Source organism: Poromitra crassiceps, assembly GCF_964638095.1.
Source record: "Poromitra crassiceps genome assembly, chromosome: 23".
Classification (NCBI taxonomy): Eukaryota; Metazoa; Chordata; class Actinopteri; order Beryciformes; family Melamphaidae; genus Poromitra; species Poromitra crassiceps.
In genome coordinates, this window is record NC_139639.1 from 10088803 (window position 1) to 10101302 (window position 12500).

The 12500-nt window shown below is 46.4% G+C and overlaps 2 protein-coding genes across 2 annotated transcripts in view; both read right to left on the bottom strand.

Moving 5' to 3' along the window:
* The window catches only part of cavin4a (caveolae associated protein 4a), a gene marked incomplete at both ends in the record, with an annotated part of 16261 nt that extends 10267 nt beyond the window's left edge, over window positions 1–5994 (bottom strand). The window contains one exon of the mRNA XM_083658945.1: window positions 5587–5994. Within this exon, the coding sequence (XP_083515071.1) occupies window positions 5587–5994 (408 nt within the window). The remainder of the gene's footprint in view (window positions 1–5586) is intronic.
* A 5357-nt stretch (window positions 5995–11351) lies between these two features.
* LOC310796609 (tomoregulin-1-like) overlaps window positions 11352–12500 on the bottom strand; it is an 84462-nt gene continuing 83313 nt past the window's right edge. Inside the window, exon 10 of the mRNA XM_083658824.1 lies at window positions 11352–12500. This exon is cut by the window's right edge and continues 933 nt beyond it. The gene's annotated coding sequence lies outside the window, so the exon portion shown is untranslated.

The following is a 12500-nucleotide window of genomic DNA, read 5'->3' on the forward strand; positions in this document are numbered from 1 at the left end:
CAGACAGACAGACAGACACACAGACAGACAGACAGACACACAGACACACAGACACACAGACAGACAGACAGACAGACACACAGACAGACAGACAGACAGACAGACACACAGACAGACAGACAGACACACAGACACACAGACAGACAGACACACACACAGACAGACAGGGTTTGGCACACATACCTGCCAACACTCCAGATTTTTGCTGGATTTTTAAATCTTTCTCATCCAATGACTGTGTTTCAGAGGTTGTTGCAGGCCCAGCTTGAGCCAGAGTGATATGAGGTGTCTGGTAGCATTATGGAACTAGATGACCTCAGGCCTCCATTGATACAGTATGAACCCTGTCATGCTACGTTGTTGGGAAGGAGGCTGAATAACGCTGCAACATTTAGGCAACATTTTGGCCAAGAAAAAACTTTTTTCATAGAGGTCCCTTGAATGAAAATGGTTCTATGGGTAGTACCCACAATTCTCTCTCTTTCTCTCCCTCTCTCTCCCTTTCTCCTGCTAGTGGTGCATTTTTGCTGCACTGTTCAATGTACAAATGTGAAAATATTATTATTATTATTATTATTATTATTATTATTATTATTATTATTATAATAAAAACAGTGCTTAAATGCAACACTAAATCAATGTACTGTTACACAGGACAGCATCATGCATGCTGCCCTGCACGCTGCCATCAGCAGGGCCGAGGCGCGCTGACAGCAGCCTGTGGCGTGTGGCGGCCGGCCGGCGGCGGTCAGGGAGAATGCCACGGCGCCCAGAATAACACAGCAGCTGCTCGCCCAGTAAGGCACACGGTGCTCCCGTTACTATTCTGAAGTCTGAGCCTCTCTTTAACGAGGACGCCAGCTCCAATTAACACTCACATATTGATTGCTGAACGTATAGATGTCTATAAAGTGACATGTAAAGACCAGGCTCAGACAGAGATACTCACAAGTCATTTTTTGCAAAGGCCAAGTCAAGTCTTAAGTGCTAGATTCCAAGTCAAGTCTCAAGTCAACTTATGGGGGAGCGTTCTATCATCTGCTGGATGCCATCCGGTCTGCTTAGAACACTGCATCGCTAAAACTACCGATTTCAAAGCATGTACTGTATTATCCTCACTCCTTTATTAGCATGCATGTATACATTATCAGCATTGATTAGTTAGCATTATTTCCTTAGTGTTAAAGTGCCAAAAAATAACGATCATTGATCAGTGGTCAGAGTCTTTTCTTTTGAGGACAAGTCTCAAGTCACTGTGTGTGTCTGACTTAAGTGTGACTCAAGTCCAAGTCCCATCTCGGAAGTTGAAGACTTACTGTCATTCAGGGGTGTCCAAACTTTTTTGAATGGGGGCCGGATTAGATCATGTGAAAATATGGGTTATAAATAAAATAAAATAAAAAATCACATACAAATGTACTCTAAGTATTTTGTTTAGCATCTGAAGACATTAGTTCTGCATGTGCTGTTCCTACTTGGTGCCTGTACAAACTGTATGATAGTGTGTCATCGTTAGGTGAAGGGAAAAAATGCAAATTGAACTTGCTTGATTAACCAATACTGTGTAGAGGGCCACATATAGTGTATTATGAGAGAGAAGCCGAGGGCCACTTAAAATCTGTCCGCTGGCCCAATTGGTCCCAGGACATTGACTTTGGATATGCCTGACTTAATGGATAGATTTTTTTTCTTTTGTAATAGACCCTAATCATTTGGCATAAAATATTGATATCTATATTAAAACAGTGACATTATTCAGTTTGGTGCACAGGGAGGCACATGTGTTCCACCTAAATGCTGATTCACATTCAGTAACATAAGGCTCTTTCACACCGGCCTTGAAAGCCGAAAAATGCACGGAAAATAGGATTAGCGCCTCCGATGTGAAAGTCGTGAATGCGCTTTGGTGGACAATTGTTTTACGCCTTTTGTCCCGCGACGGGAGGTAGTAACAGCGCCGGGTTACCTGGCAACCCGCCTCCACTTGAAAGGTCGTCGCAGCGAGCCGGAAAAGATGCGAATGGTCTGCTCATTCATAAAAAAATGACAGGGGAAATCACCTCATGTGATCAAGAAAGTGCACGAGTGAAAGTAAAAAAAGTAGCCTATACAATCATGACTGCAGGGACGCCAGGAGGAATGCTCCGTGCGGTTAGGCTTTATGCTCAAACGATGTTGACATTAGTTAACGTTAAGTAGTCATGTGCATTTATAGCCTATACTATTCCCCCGACGAACGTTATGCAGACTGCAGCTGTTTGATATGCGGGCGGTCGTGTATCGTTCCAATTTTAGTAGGACACCATATCGATATGCCCGCCCACCATGCGAGTGCACCTATCCTCCCTGCTCAGCGGACTAGGAGGGAAGTCTTGTTGAATGAATTCGTTCATCATACAGTAGCCTAGGCTACACTAACCTATGAAAATATTCATTTGGGCTAGGAGGAGCAGGAAATCCCTCCGCTCGCCTTTCAATGCGGGAGCGGGGGATTTCACCTGAAAGTACAGAGCAGCACGGTAATGTGGCCGTGCTGCTTGGCTCGTGTGAAAGCAATTTCTGTGGCGAGGCGGCTGGCTTTACGGGACTCCTAAACGGCAACTTTTGCGCGATCTGTGTATGAAAGAGCCTTCAGACTCGGACTGAGGTAATGGGGAACGTTGGTGATTCAGACTCGAACACTGGCGACTTGAGACCTTAACTTGGAGTTCTACAACACTGTCACAAAGAAACGCAGACTGTCATCACTCACTGCACCCAGAACCTAATGCACTGAGTCACGGTTCATTTGGGTGGAGATGTGTCTCTCTGACAGGGCACAGATGGCATCCAGGCATAGTTTGTATCGCCTGAGGGAATAAATCCATCCTACTTCTGAGACTTAATTTAATTTTGGTCCAATTCCCCAAACCGCAACCTGGGCCTAGAGCTGAACCAACCTGGGCCTAGAGCTGAACCAACCTGGGCCTAGAGCTGAACCAACCTGGGCCTAGAGCTGAACCAACCTGGGCCTAGAGCTGAACCAACCTGGGCCTAGAGCTGAACCAACCTGGGCCTAGAGCTGAACCAACCTGGGCCTAGAGCAGAACCAACCTGGGCCTAGAGCTCAACCTGGGCCTAGAGCTGAACCAACCTGGGCCTAGAGCTGAACCAACCTGGGCCTAGAGCTCAACCTGGGCCTAGAGCTGAACCAACCTGGGCTTAGAGCTGAACCAACCTGGGCTTAGAGCTGAACCAACCTGGGCCTAGAGCTGAACCAACCTGGGCCTAGAGCTCAACCTGGGCCTAGAGCTGAACCAACCTGGGCCTAGAGCTCAACCTGGGCCTAGAGCTGAACCAACCTGGGCCTAGAGCTCAACCTGGGCCTAGAGCTCAACCTGGGCCTAGAGCTGAACCAACCTGGGCCTAGAGCTGAACCAACCTGGGCCTAGAGCAGAACCAACCTGGGCCTAGAGCAGAACCAACCTGGGCCTAGAGCTGAACCAACCTGGGCCTAGAGCTGAACCAACCTGGGCCTAGAGCTGAACCAACCTGGGCCTAGAGCTAAACCAACCTGGGCCTAGAGCTGAACCAACCTGGGCCTAGAGCTGAACCAACCTGGGCCTAGAGCTGAACCAACCTGGGCCTAGAGCAGAACCAACCTGGGCCTAGAGCAGAACCAACCTGGGCCTAGAGCTGAACCAACCTGGGCCTAGAGCTGAACCAACCTGGGCCTAGAGCAGAACCAACCTGGGCCTAGAGCTGAACCAACCTGGGCCTAGAGCTGAACCAACCTGGGCCTAGAGCTGAACCAACCTGGGCCTAGAGCAGAACCAACCTGGGCCTAGAGCTGAACCAACCTGGGCCTAGAGCTGAACCAACCTGGGCCTAGAGCTGAACCAACCTGGGCCTAGAGCAGAACCAACCTGGGCCTAGAGCAGAACCAACCTGGGCCTAGAGCTGAACCTGGGCCTAGAGCTGAACCAACCTGGGCCTAGAGCTCAACCTGGGCCTAGAGCTGAACCAACCTGGGCCTAGAGCTCAACCAACCTGGGCCTAGAGCTGAACCAACCTGGGCCTAGAGCTCAACCTGGGCCTAGAGCTGAACCAACCTGGGCCTAGAGCTCAACCAACCTGGGCCTAGAGCTGAACCAACCTGGGCCTAGAGCTCAACCTGGGCCTAGAGCTGAACCAACCTGGGCCTAGAGCTGAACCAGACCAGCGTGGAAATGCAATATCTGCTTTGTGTTTTGAATGAGTTGATTTATTGGTGGATTGAGTGGAAAGATTGTTTGATGTTTTTCAGCTGTAATGAAGTTCTGTCACAATTTCATATCAACTTGAAAAGTTTGGAAATTAGAGCAAAAGCTTGGAAAAGTATGAATACTGTTGTACTTTCCTAATCTACATACCTACCGTATATACATTACATTACATACCTATATAGACCCCGTCATCACACAAACGCTTTCTCTGAAGAGACATCCTCATGTATCATGTGACAGTCAGTGGGAAAATTATGGAATTGCATTCAACGGTTCAATGTATAGGGTATGTTATTATGATTATTTGCATCTTTTGGATGAGACTACTAGCAAAAATGATTTGCAATCAATTTACGATTTACATAAATGTGAAAGCATTAGATAGTAATAGATATTCTCACACACCTACAGCCGATGGAATGAACTGTTTAGCATTTAGCCAAACTTTGGTTCCGCTTGTGTGTTTCCAGACGGACACGGATCCCCACCCACATTTTCACTTGGGTGTTCATTTCAGATCATATTATTCTCTCCTTTTTGTCTTTTTTTTGGGCGAGTACTCAAATATTGAAATCACTTAAAATGCCTCGTAAGATCTGAAATGTGAATGTGTGGTACCTCCAATTTGGGTGATTTTCATGTTTTATTTATTGTTTATCCCAACAATAGTTGCATCTTAAAGGGACAGTTCACCCCAAAACTACACAGCAGCTAACGGGACCGAACTACACCCTCTAGTTGGCTCGAAAGAAAATAGTTCCTACATGAAACTGCTCACCACAAGGTCTGTGGATTATCTTGAGTAACCGGGTCATGATTTCTGGAGAGCGACATTGCTGTTGAGTTTTCAAATGCATTTTGTTTTGCGCTTTGAGCACCAGCCAAGTGCCATCCAGTTCCATTGTATTCGACAGTATGTATTTACAAAACTTGGCAACTCACACCAAAATGATCAAGATCAGTGATTCTCAAAAATGTTAACATCAAAGACCCCTAAACTGACACAGATTAGACCACAGATAAGATAAGATTGATAAGATTTTGTCCCAGGGTCCCTCATCTGATAAGATTTTTGATTTGAGATGTTTTATTACAGAAAGTGTATGAAACCCATGAGCAAAACAGTCATACCTTCTATCATTATGGTACTTATGGATGGAATTATAGTGAAAATAGATTATTACCTTTTCATGGGGTGCCCCTGGTACCCCCTCAAGGCCCCCTTGAGATATCCGGACCACACTTTGAGAACCACTGATCCAGATAGATAAACAGCACTACAGGTAAGAGGAAACATGTCTTTTTGATTTCCCCTTTCACAACAGTAAACCCCCCAACATACCTGATAGATGACGACGCGGAACTTGTTGCGTGTGAGCAGCTCGTCCTGGGTGGTCTCCACCTTCTTGACGCGGACGTTCTGCTTCTCGACGCGCGTGCGGACCTCCTTGACATTGGCGCTGACCTTGCGGGTCTTCTGCAGCAGCTTCTCCACTGTGCCGCTGGTGGCCGTGTGGTCCTTGGCCAGCTTTAGAACATCTCCCTGGATGGTCTTGATGTTGGTCTCCAGCTCCAGCTGGCGCTCCTCCATGCGCTGCTGGCAGGACTGCACGTTGTCGATGATGCCCGCCACGCGCTCCAGCAGCGACAGGATGGTCAGCGCGCTGATGGGGTTCCCGTCGGCGTCCTCCACCCCGACGATCTCCAGCTTCTCCTGGACGCCCGCTGTGCGATACTTGTGCTGATCCATTGCTCTTGTTTTCGATGAAGGGGGTCTTAAATCTCACCTATAAGATCACCTTAAGATCGACGCTGTCTTACGTTTTGCCGGGAAGTTTTGGGCAATTTGGCGGTTGAATTGGAAAGCACGAACCGGGACCGTCGGGGTTGCCAGAGACCAGAGAGGTGACGCCCGCAACCACTGTGACCCGAACTCAGGTCTGGGGAAAGGAGAGATGGGGAAACTCCACCTACTCCTTTAAAAAAAGTCTTTGCGATCCAAAGGGAACCTGTTCTCAGCCTTCATCGAGAGGAGGAGGAGGAGGAGGAGGGGGGCACTGCACTAGGCGATGCTAACAGCTAAAAATACTCTTCTTTGTAAGCTGACACTCGGACATTTTGGGAAGATGCAAAGCAGGAGATGGAAAGCCCCCTCCCAGCCCCGCGTGCACTTTGTTACGAGCCACACTGATCGATTCATAACTTTCCGTTGGGCGAGCACGCAGCCTCGTTATTTGCACATATGTTCATGCTAGCAGCTGCAGATTGTGTCCGTCAACAGCAGCTTCAGAGTCATTCTTAAACCCTGCGGTGACAGACGCAGAGAGGCACAGTTGTCCGGCCTGATTACACAGAGCGGTGACAGATGCAGAGAGGCGCAGTTGTCCGGCCTGATTACACAGAGATGGAATGTGTTCGGGGGGATTTAACATGGCGGCGCTGCCCTTTTAGCTTCCAAACATTGGCGGGGAGTGAGATCAGAAATCTTTTAGAAGACTGACAAAGCTGCGGAGCTCAAGACGTGTGAAAGTGCCAGCTATTTGTGCACTCACTCACTTATCCAGACAGGTGTTGGATGGATGGAGGGATTTATGCATCTCGACTGTCTCGATTCACTTGACATCATTTTCATTAATAAACAATAAACCCGCTGCGTGCAACGGACTGATTAATCATATAGATCATTATGTCCACAGACAGTTTGACAATACTGCATCCAAATTCCACAAACACGTTATTATGAACAGAATAACGCTGTGTTGAGATCAACCCACCATTACATAACATACTGTAGGCTAACGCGTTAGCATTCAGAGCTAAGTGCCAGAGAGACAGAGAAGATTCTGGTGCCAATCCTCTCTCAGCCTCGTTGAGTAAGGAGACCAATGGGACGAGTCGCTGTAGAGTCACTTTCTGCAGGTCAGCTGACTCAGACTGCTCAGGACCAATCCCTATTCATCTTGTCCTGTACACACACACACACACACACACACACACACACACACACACACACACGCACACACACACACACACACACACCATATCTATAATTACCCCGGGGGGGGCGTGCTCGATCCCCGCCCCCTGGAATGTACAGGTGGTTTATTTTCATGGAGAGGCGGTTGTGACGTCTGCTCCCATCTGCAGATGAGCACTTTTTAATTAGACCGGAGCGCCAATTAATGATTTGGCCCCTCCCCTCCGCTCCGGCGCCAGAGGTGGGCGGGAACTGATGATGTCACGGCCGGGCGGGAGAACATGTTCACCCTGGTGGTCTGGCCCGCTTTTCAAAACCCTCAAAATCCCTCCTGCCTGCTGAGCTTCTATAAGTGGAGGGAGATGTTAGAGAATATTAGTCGTCACCAAAAACATGGCCGTCTTTTGCTGATATGCAAACCTTTTGAATAGGTTACTTATGTAATAAAGGCAGAACTGTCTGTATGTCTTTCTGTCTGTCTGTCACACATCTCCAGAACCGTTCGTCAGATCGACTTCAAACTCGTGGAGTGCGCTTATAGGGTAGTGTCCAGTGCCCAGTGGGGTGCTGGGAACCCGACGTGCCCGTGTGGGCTGCCCACAGTGGCCCCACATGGGTCCATTAAGGGCATGGTTCTTTGGGCTTGGTGTGGGCTGCCCACTAGGGGCCCAAACTTTGGGCCCTACTACCCGTGTTGGGACCCCCACACGGGTCCAAAAAGAGCTTGTGTGCTGCGATGGATCAGTGATGAAATGATCAGTTCAGTAAGAAACAGAGATATTTTAACCGTCTGTCTGTTCAATTCTGTTCAGATGACAGAAACACAATGAGCTGTTCACAGAGCTGACCACCTCCAACATGGCCACCAGAGGGGCCATGAAGTCACCTGAAAGCCTGGATGAAGCCTCACTGGGACGTGAAGCTGTGTCGAGGAAGACAGAAGAACTGAGGAGTCTCCTGTGACCGATCACATGGTCCACTGAAGGTCATCTCAATCATCTCTGTCCCTGCAGTCATATCGCTCACACTGACACACACACATACACGCACACACACACACACACGCACGCACGCACGCACACACACACACACACACACACGCACGCACACACAGACACACCCATACACACTAAACACGCTGGTCGCTGTAAATAGTACAGCAGAAAACGTAAAAATGAGAACATCAGAAGAAAGACATGACTAATTAAAGCGTCTGTGTTGAAATCTCTCAGGTCAGCTAAAGTATATAATAATAATAGCAATAATAATAATAATAATAATAACAATAACAACAACAATAATAATAATAATAATGGCACATATCACTCAAATGACTCATCTGCACCCGGGCGTACATTAAAAAACATTTCCTTTTTATTTTTGCAGAGACCAAAAATAGCCTCCAGAAGTCAGAAGTCCTACATGCAGATTATTAACAACATGTCAAACACATTCTAGACACATTTAGAGAAGTCACGGCGGAGATGCTCGACCACATGTAGAAACACGTTGAGGGGGGGGGGGGGGGGTGCTGCTGACCTATGACCTGATGAACGCAGACGAAGATGTTACAGATTTACCCCGACGACGACGACGACGTAAATAATCAAAGACAAAACTGAATGCACACTTTGGACCTTCCCCAGATACACACAGGAAAGCAACCAGGGAATAATACTACTGCATTCACATCGTATAGATGTGCCACGCCCACAAAGTGCATTCACATCGTATAGATGTGCCACGCCCACAAAGTGTGCTACAACAGATGTGACGCGCTCAATTTCTCTAGATAAGAATGCCGAGTCCCAAAAACTGCAGTTCCTCAATTGGCCATTTGAGGCTGGCTCCGAAAGCGAGTCCCTCCCCATAGACCCCCATGTTAAAATGACCAAATCTACAGCAGAAATAAACATGTTGACAGCCTGGTACAAAAATAGTTTTGGTCTCTGCAGTTAATTTCCCCGTTCATGACAACTGTATGGGAAGGGGGAGGGGTTATATAACTCACCCATTGAAATGTTGTTAAGGCATAAAGTTATGCATAATTAATGGCGTGGCTGCTTTGAGTGACAGGTGTCTAGTCACATGATCATTTCAATTATCTCAAAGTGTGACTCTCTTCTCTTGGCTTGTTTGCGAGCTTGTTCGAATTTTGTGACTTCCAGAAAATATACATTTTCATGATAATACAGTTCTTTGATAACTGTAAAAAGGTTAACAATAAATGATTTACACCATAGCACATAAACGATCAGAACTCAACCAAAGAATTTTTTTTTGTTTTGTTTTCCCATATAAATCGAGCAGGGCAGATCACTTGTACTGCACCTTGTGTGTGTGGCAGATCACTTGTACTGCACCTTGTGTGTGTGGCAGATCAGTGGTACTGCACCTTGTGTGTGTGGCAGCGGCCTTTTGAAAACATTGCGTCATTCTTATCTTTGAGCAAAATGTGAAACATGTGAACACTTCCGAGTCATTACTTTATTCCAGAGATCATGAACCATAGAGATAGCTCAACTTACTTACTTCCTGTATATGTGTCACATGGGTTTCTCTACTGCCGCCATGGCCCCTTGAGACTAGCGTCAGGTCCACTATTACGTGTCAATGGGAGAAGTGAACGTGATCTCACATTATTTTGCCCCATAATCATCAAAGTAAATATTGGGCCCATTTTCCACAAGTCACATATCATCTTCTGAACATTCTGACACTAAAATGGTATTTTTCAGACACACAGATCAGGAGAAAATTACCTTTGTTGGAGACCTGTCTCTTGTCTCAACAACACACTCTCGTGAGATTTGGCAACAGGAGCTAACGTTAGCAGTGAAGTTCGCAGATGTAGTAGTAGCTAATCTGTGTCTATATTTTTTCAGCGGATATCTTAGTTACAACTAGATTGAGCTAACAAGGGTCAGTTTTGTGTTTACATACGTTTATTCCATTTTGGGGACTCACAATCTCTATCTCAAGTTAGCTTGCTGCTAGCTCAGCACAACACTTCAAGGGGAGAGGTGACCACGCCCATTTGAGAGACCGGAAGAGTATACCATTTCATACTATTTGGTGGAGCCTGGAATGAGCTATCTATATAGTCCATGATCCCCGTTTATTCCCATGCGATGTGAATGCAGCCTAACATGCTAATGGGGTACACATTCATTAATTCGGCTTATTAAAATGATCCATGGCATCAACCAAATCTGAACATCTTTTGGATGTTTGTCAGTCTGCCATGTAGGTTTCTTCATATCTGTTTGGCTTCACTCTTGAATGACAGTAAAATGCTAAGACTTGCTATGATGCTAACAGGAGAATTTGTTGCACCCCGCTAGCACCCGAAGGCCGGTGTGAATCTATTCAATATATCCCCAATGAAAAACCACTGTAATATTCCTATAATCTTCTTTATATAAAAGGGAGTAAGTGGGTTCTGTCTCTGTCTCTTTTCTCTGTGCGATTTTTGTCCCACGTTGCGAGATCTGTGACAATTTTGGTCAGTAATGATGTCACTGATGATATCACAATGTCTATGACATCATCAGTGATGTCACTCGAGCACTCAAAGATGTGATCAGTGATGGTCACTCGAGCAATTGTGATGGCATTCAGGGAGTGATGTCATCAGTGATGCCAAGTTGAGCAATTGTGCGCTGCGCATACCAATAGAGCAGGCGAGGCCACACAGCAGCCGAGCTGCGGGCGAGGCTGCGCAGCGAGCCTGAATCGATTTCTAGTAATTCTAGTAAAAAGGGGTATTCCGTATTAACATTCCTGTTTTTCTGTAATATCTGTGTAGCATCCTTCTAATAGTTACTATAGGAGTACAATCGTTATTTTTCGTGAGGGATGCTATGTGCTTGGAATGTCTCGCTGAGGAGCAAAATGCAAAACTAAACCCAGAAAGAAAAATACAAAATTATACTCTCACATTCAAAGAAAAGCCTTGATTACATCCATATCGCTGTGACCAGGACTTTGTCAGTTACATGAAAAATATCATTAAGTACCTCAATGTGCTGTCCTTAATTCACTCCAGCATTATCATATGGACAACCCCCCCAAACCTTACCCCCCCCCCCCCCCCCCCCCCCCGTCTCCCTTCCCTTACAATCCTCTGAAACTCTGTTTATAAAAGAACACTCCAACATTTGGGGAGATTCGCCTATTTGCCGTATTCCCGATAGACGAGAAGATAGATGGCCTCTTCCAGTAGAAAGAAGCAACGCGCTCATCCTGCTAGTTAGCTTAGCTGCTAGTTAGCTTAGCACAATGACTGTCTGGGAACGGCTAGCTCCCCTCCCGTTAAGCCACCAAAGACACGTTCCAACAGTGCCAAAAGTGCTCATATGCACATTGTTGTGACTCATGCGTTCACCACGTTATGAAATAACGCCAAATGACCAGACAGTCATTTTCGAAGCAAATACATAGCCGGAAATACGTTCCTTGCTTCAAAAATGACAATGTCTCATACGTCAATATGATTTCATAAGGTGGTGAATGCATGAATCACAACATTTACATACGTGTACATCACAGCGTTTGGACGCTGTTGGAATGTGTGTTTGGTGACTTCACGGGGTACTAGGGGCTAGCCCGTTCTGCACACGACCAGTCATTGTGCTAAGCTAGCTAGGTAGCAGGAGGGGCGTGTCGCTACTTTTTACTGCACGCACAGAGAAGAGAAGGGCATCTATCTTCTCGTGTTATGGAGAATATGGCAAATAGGCAAATCTCCATGTTGGTCCTTTAATGGTCTGAGATGAAGGAAAGAAAGAGCCTCCAAGCAGTCCAAGCCGCCATTGGAATCAGTCCCTCATCAAAGCAAAAGAGTGTTTTTCAAGAGACTCATTTGAAAACATGACTGTACATTCCCTTTCTTTCCCCACAGCGACTGAAGTCCCCCCGATGTTCCTCTCCATCTCTGCTGCCCATCAAACCCACCAGATGATGTTCCTCTCCATCTCTGCTGCCCATCAAACCCACTAGATTTCAGTCACACGAGTTTTTGTGTGATTGTTGCAATCAAAAATGCAGATTTTGCAGTAGCTTTTCTCAAAAATTGCGATGTTTTATGTGATTTTTTGTGGGGTAAAATCGCGGGAACTGGCCAAACTTGCAAGTTGAGGAACTGGTTTTGCCTAAAAATCCCACAAATTTTGCGGAGATTGGTTGAATTTGCATTAATTATTGAGATAGCAAAATCGCAATTTCCTGGAGGGATTAAGATCGACACTCATGATGTGCTGTAACAAGTGGCTCTGGGC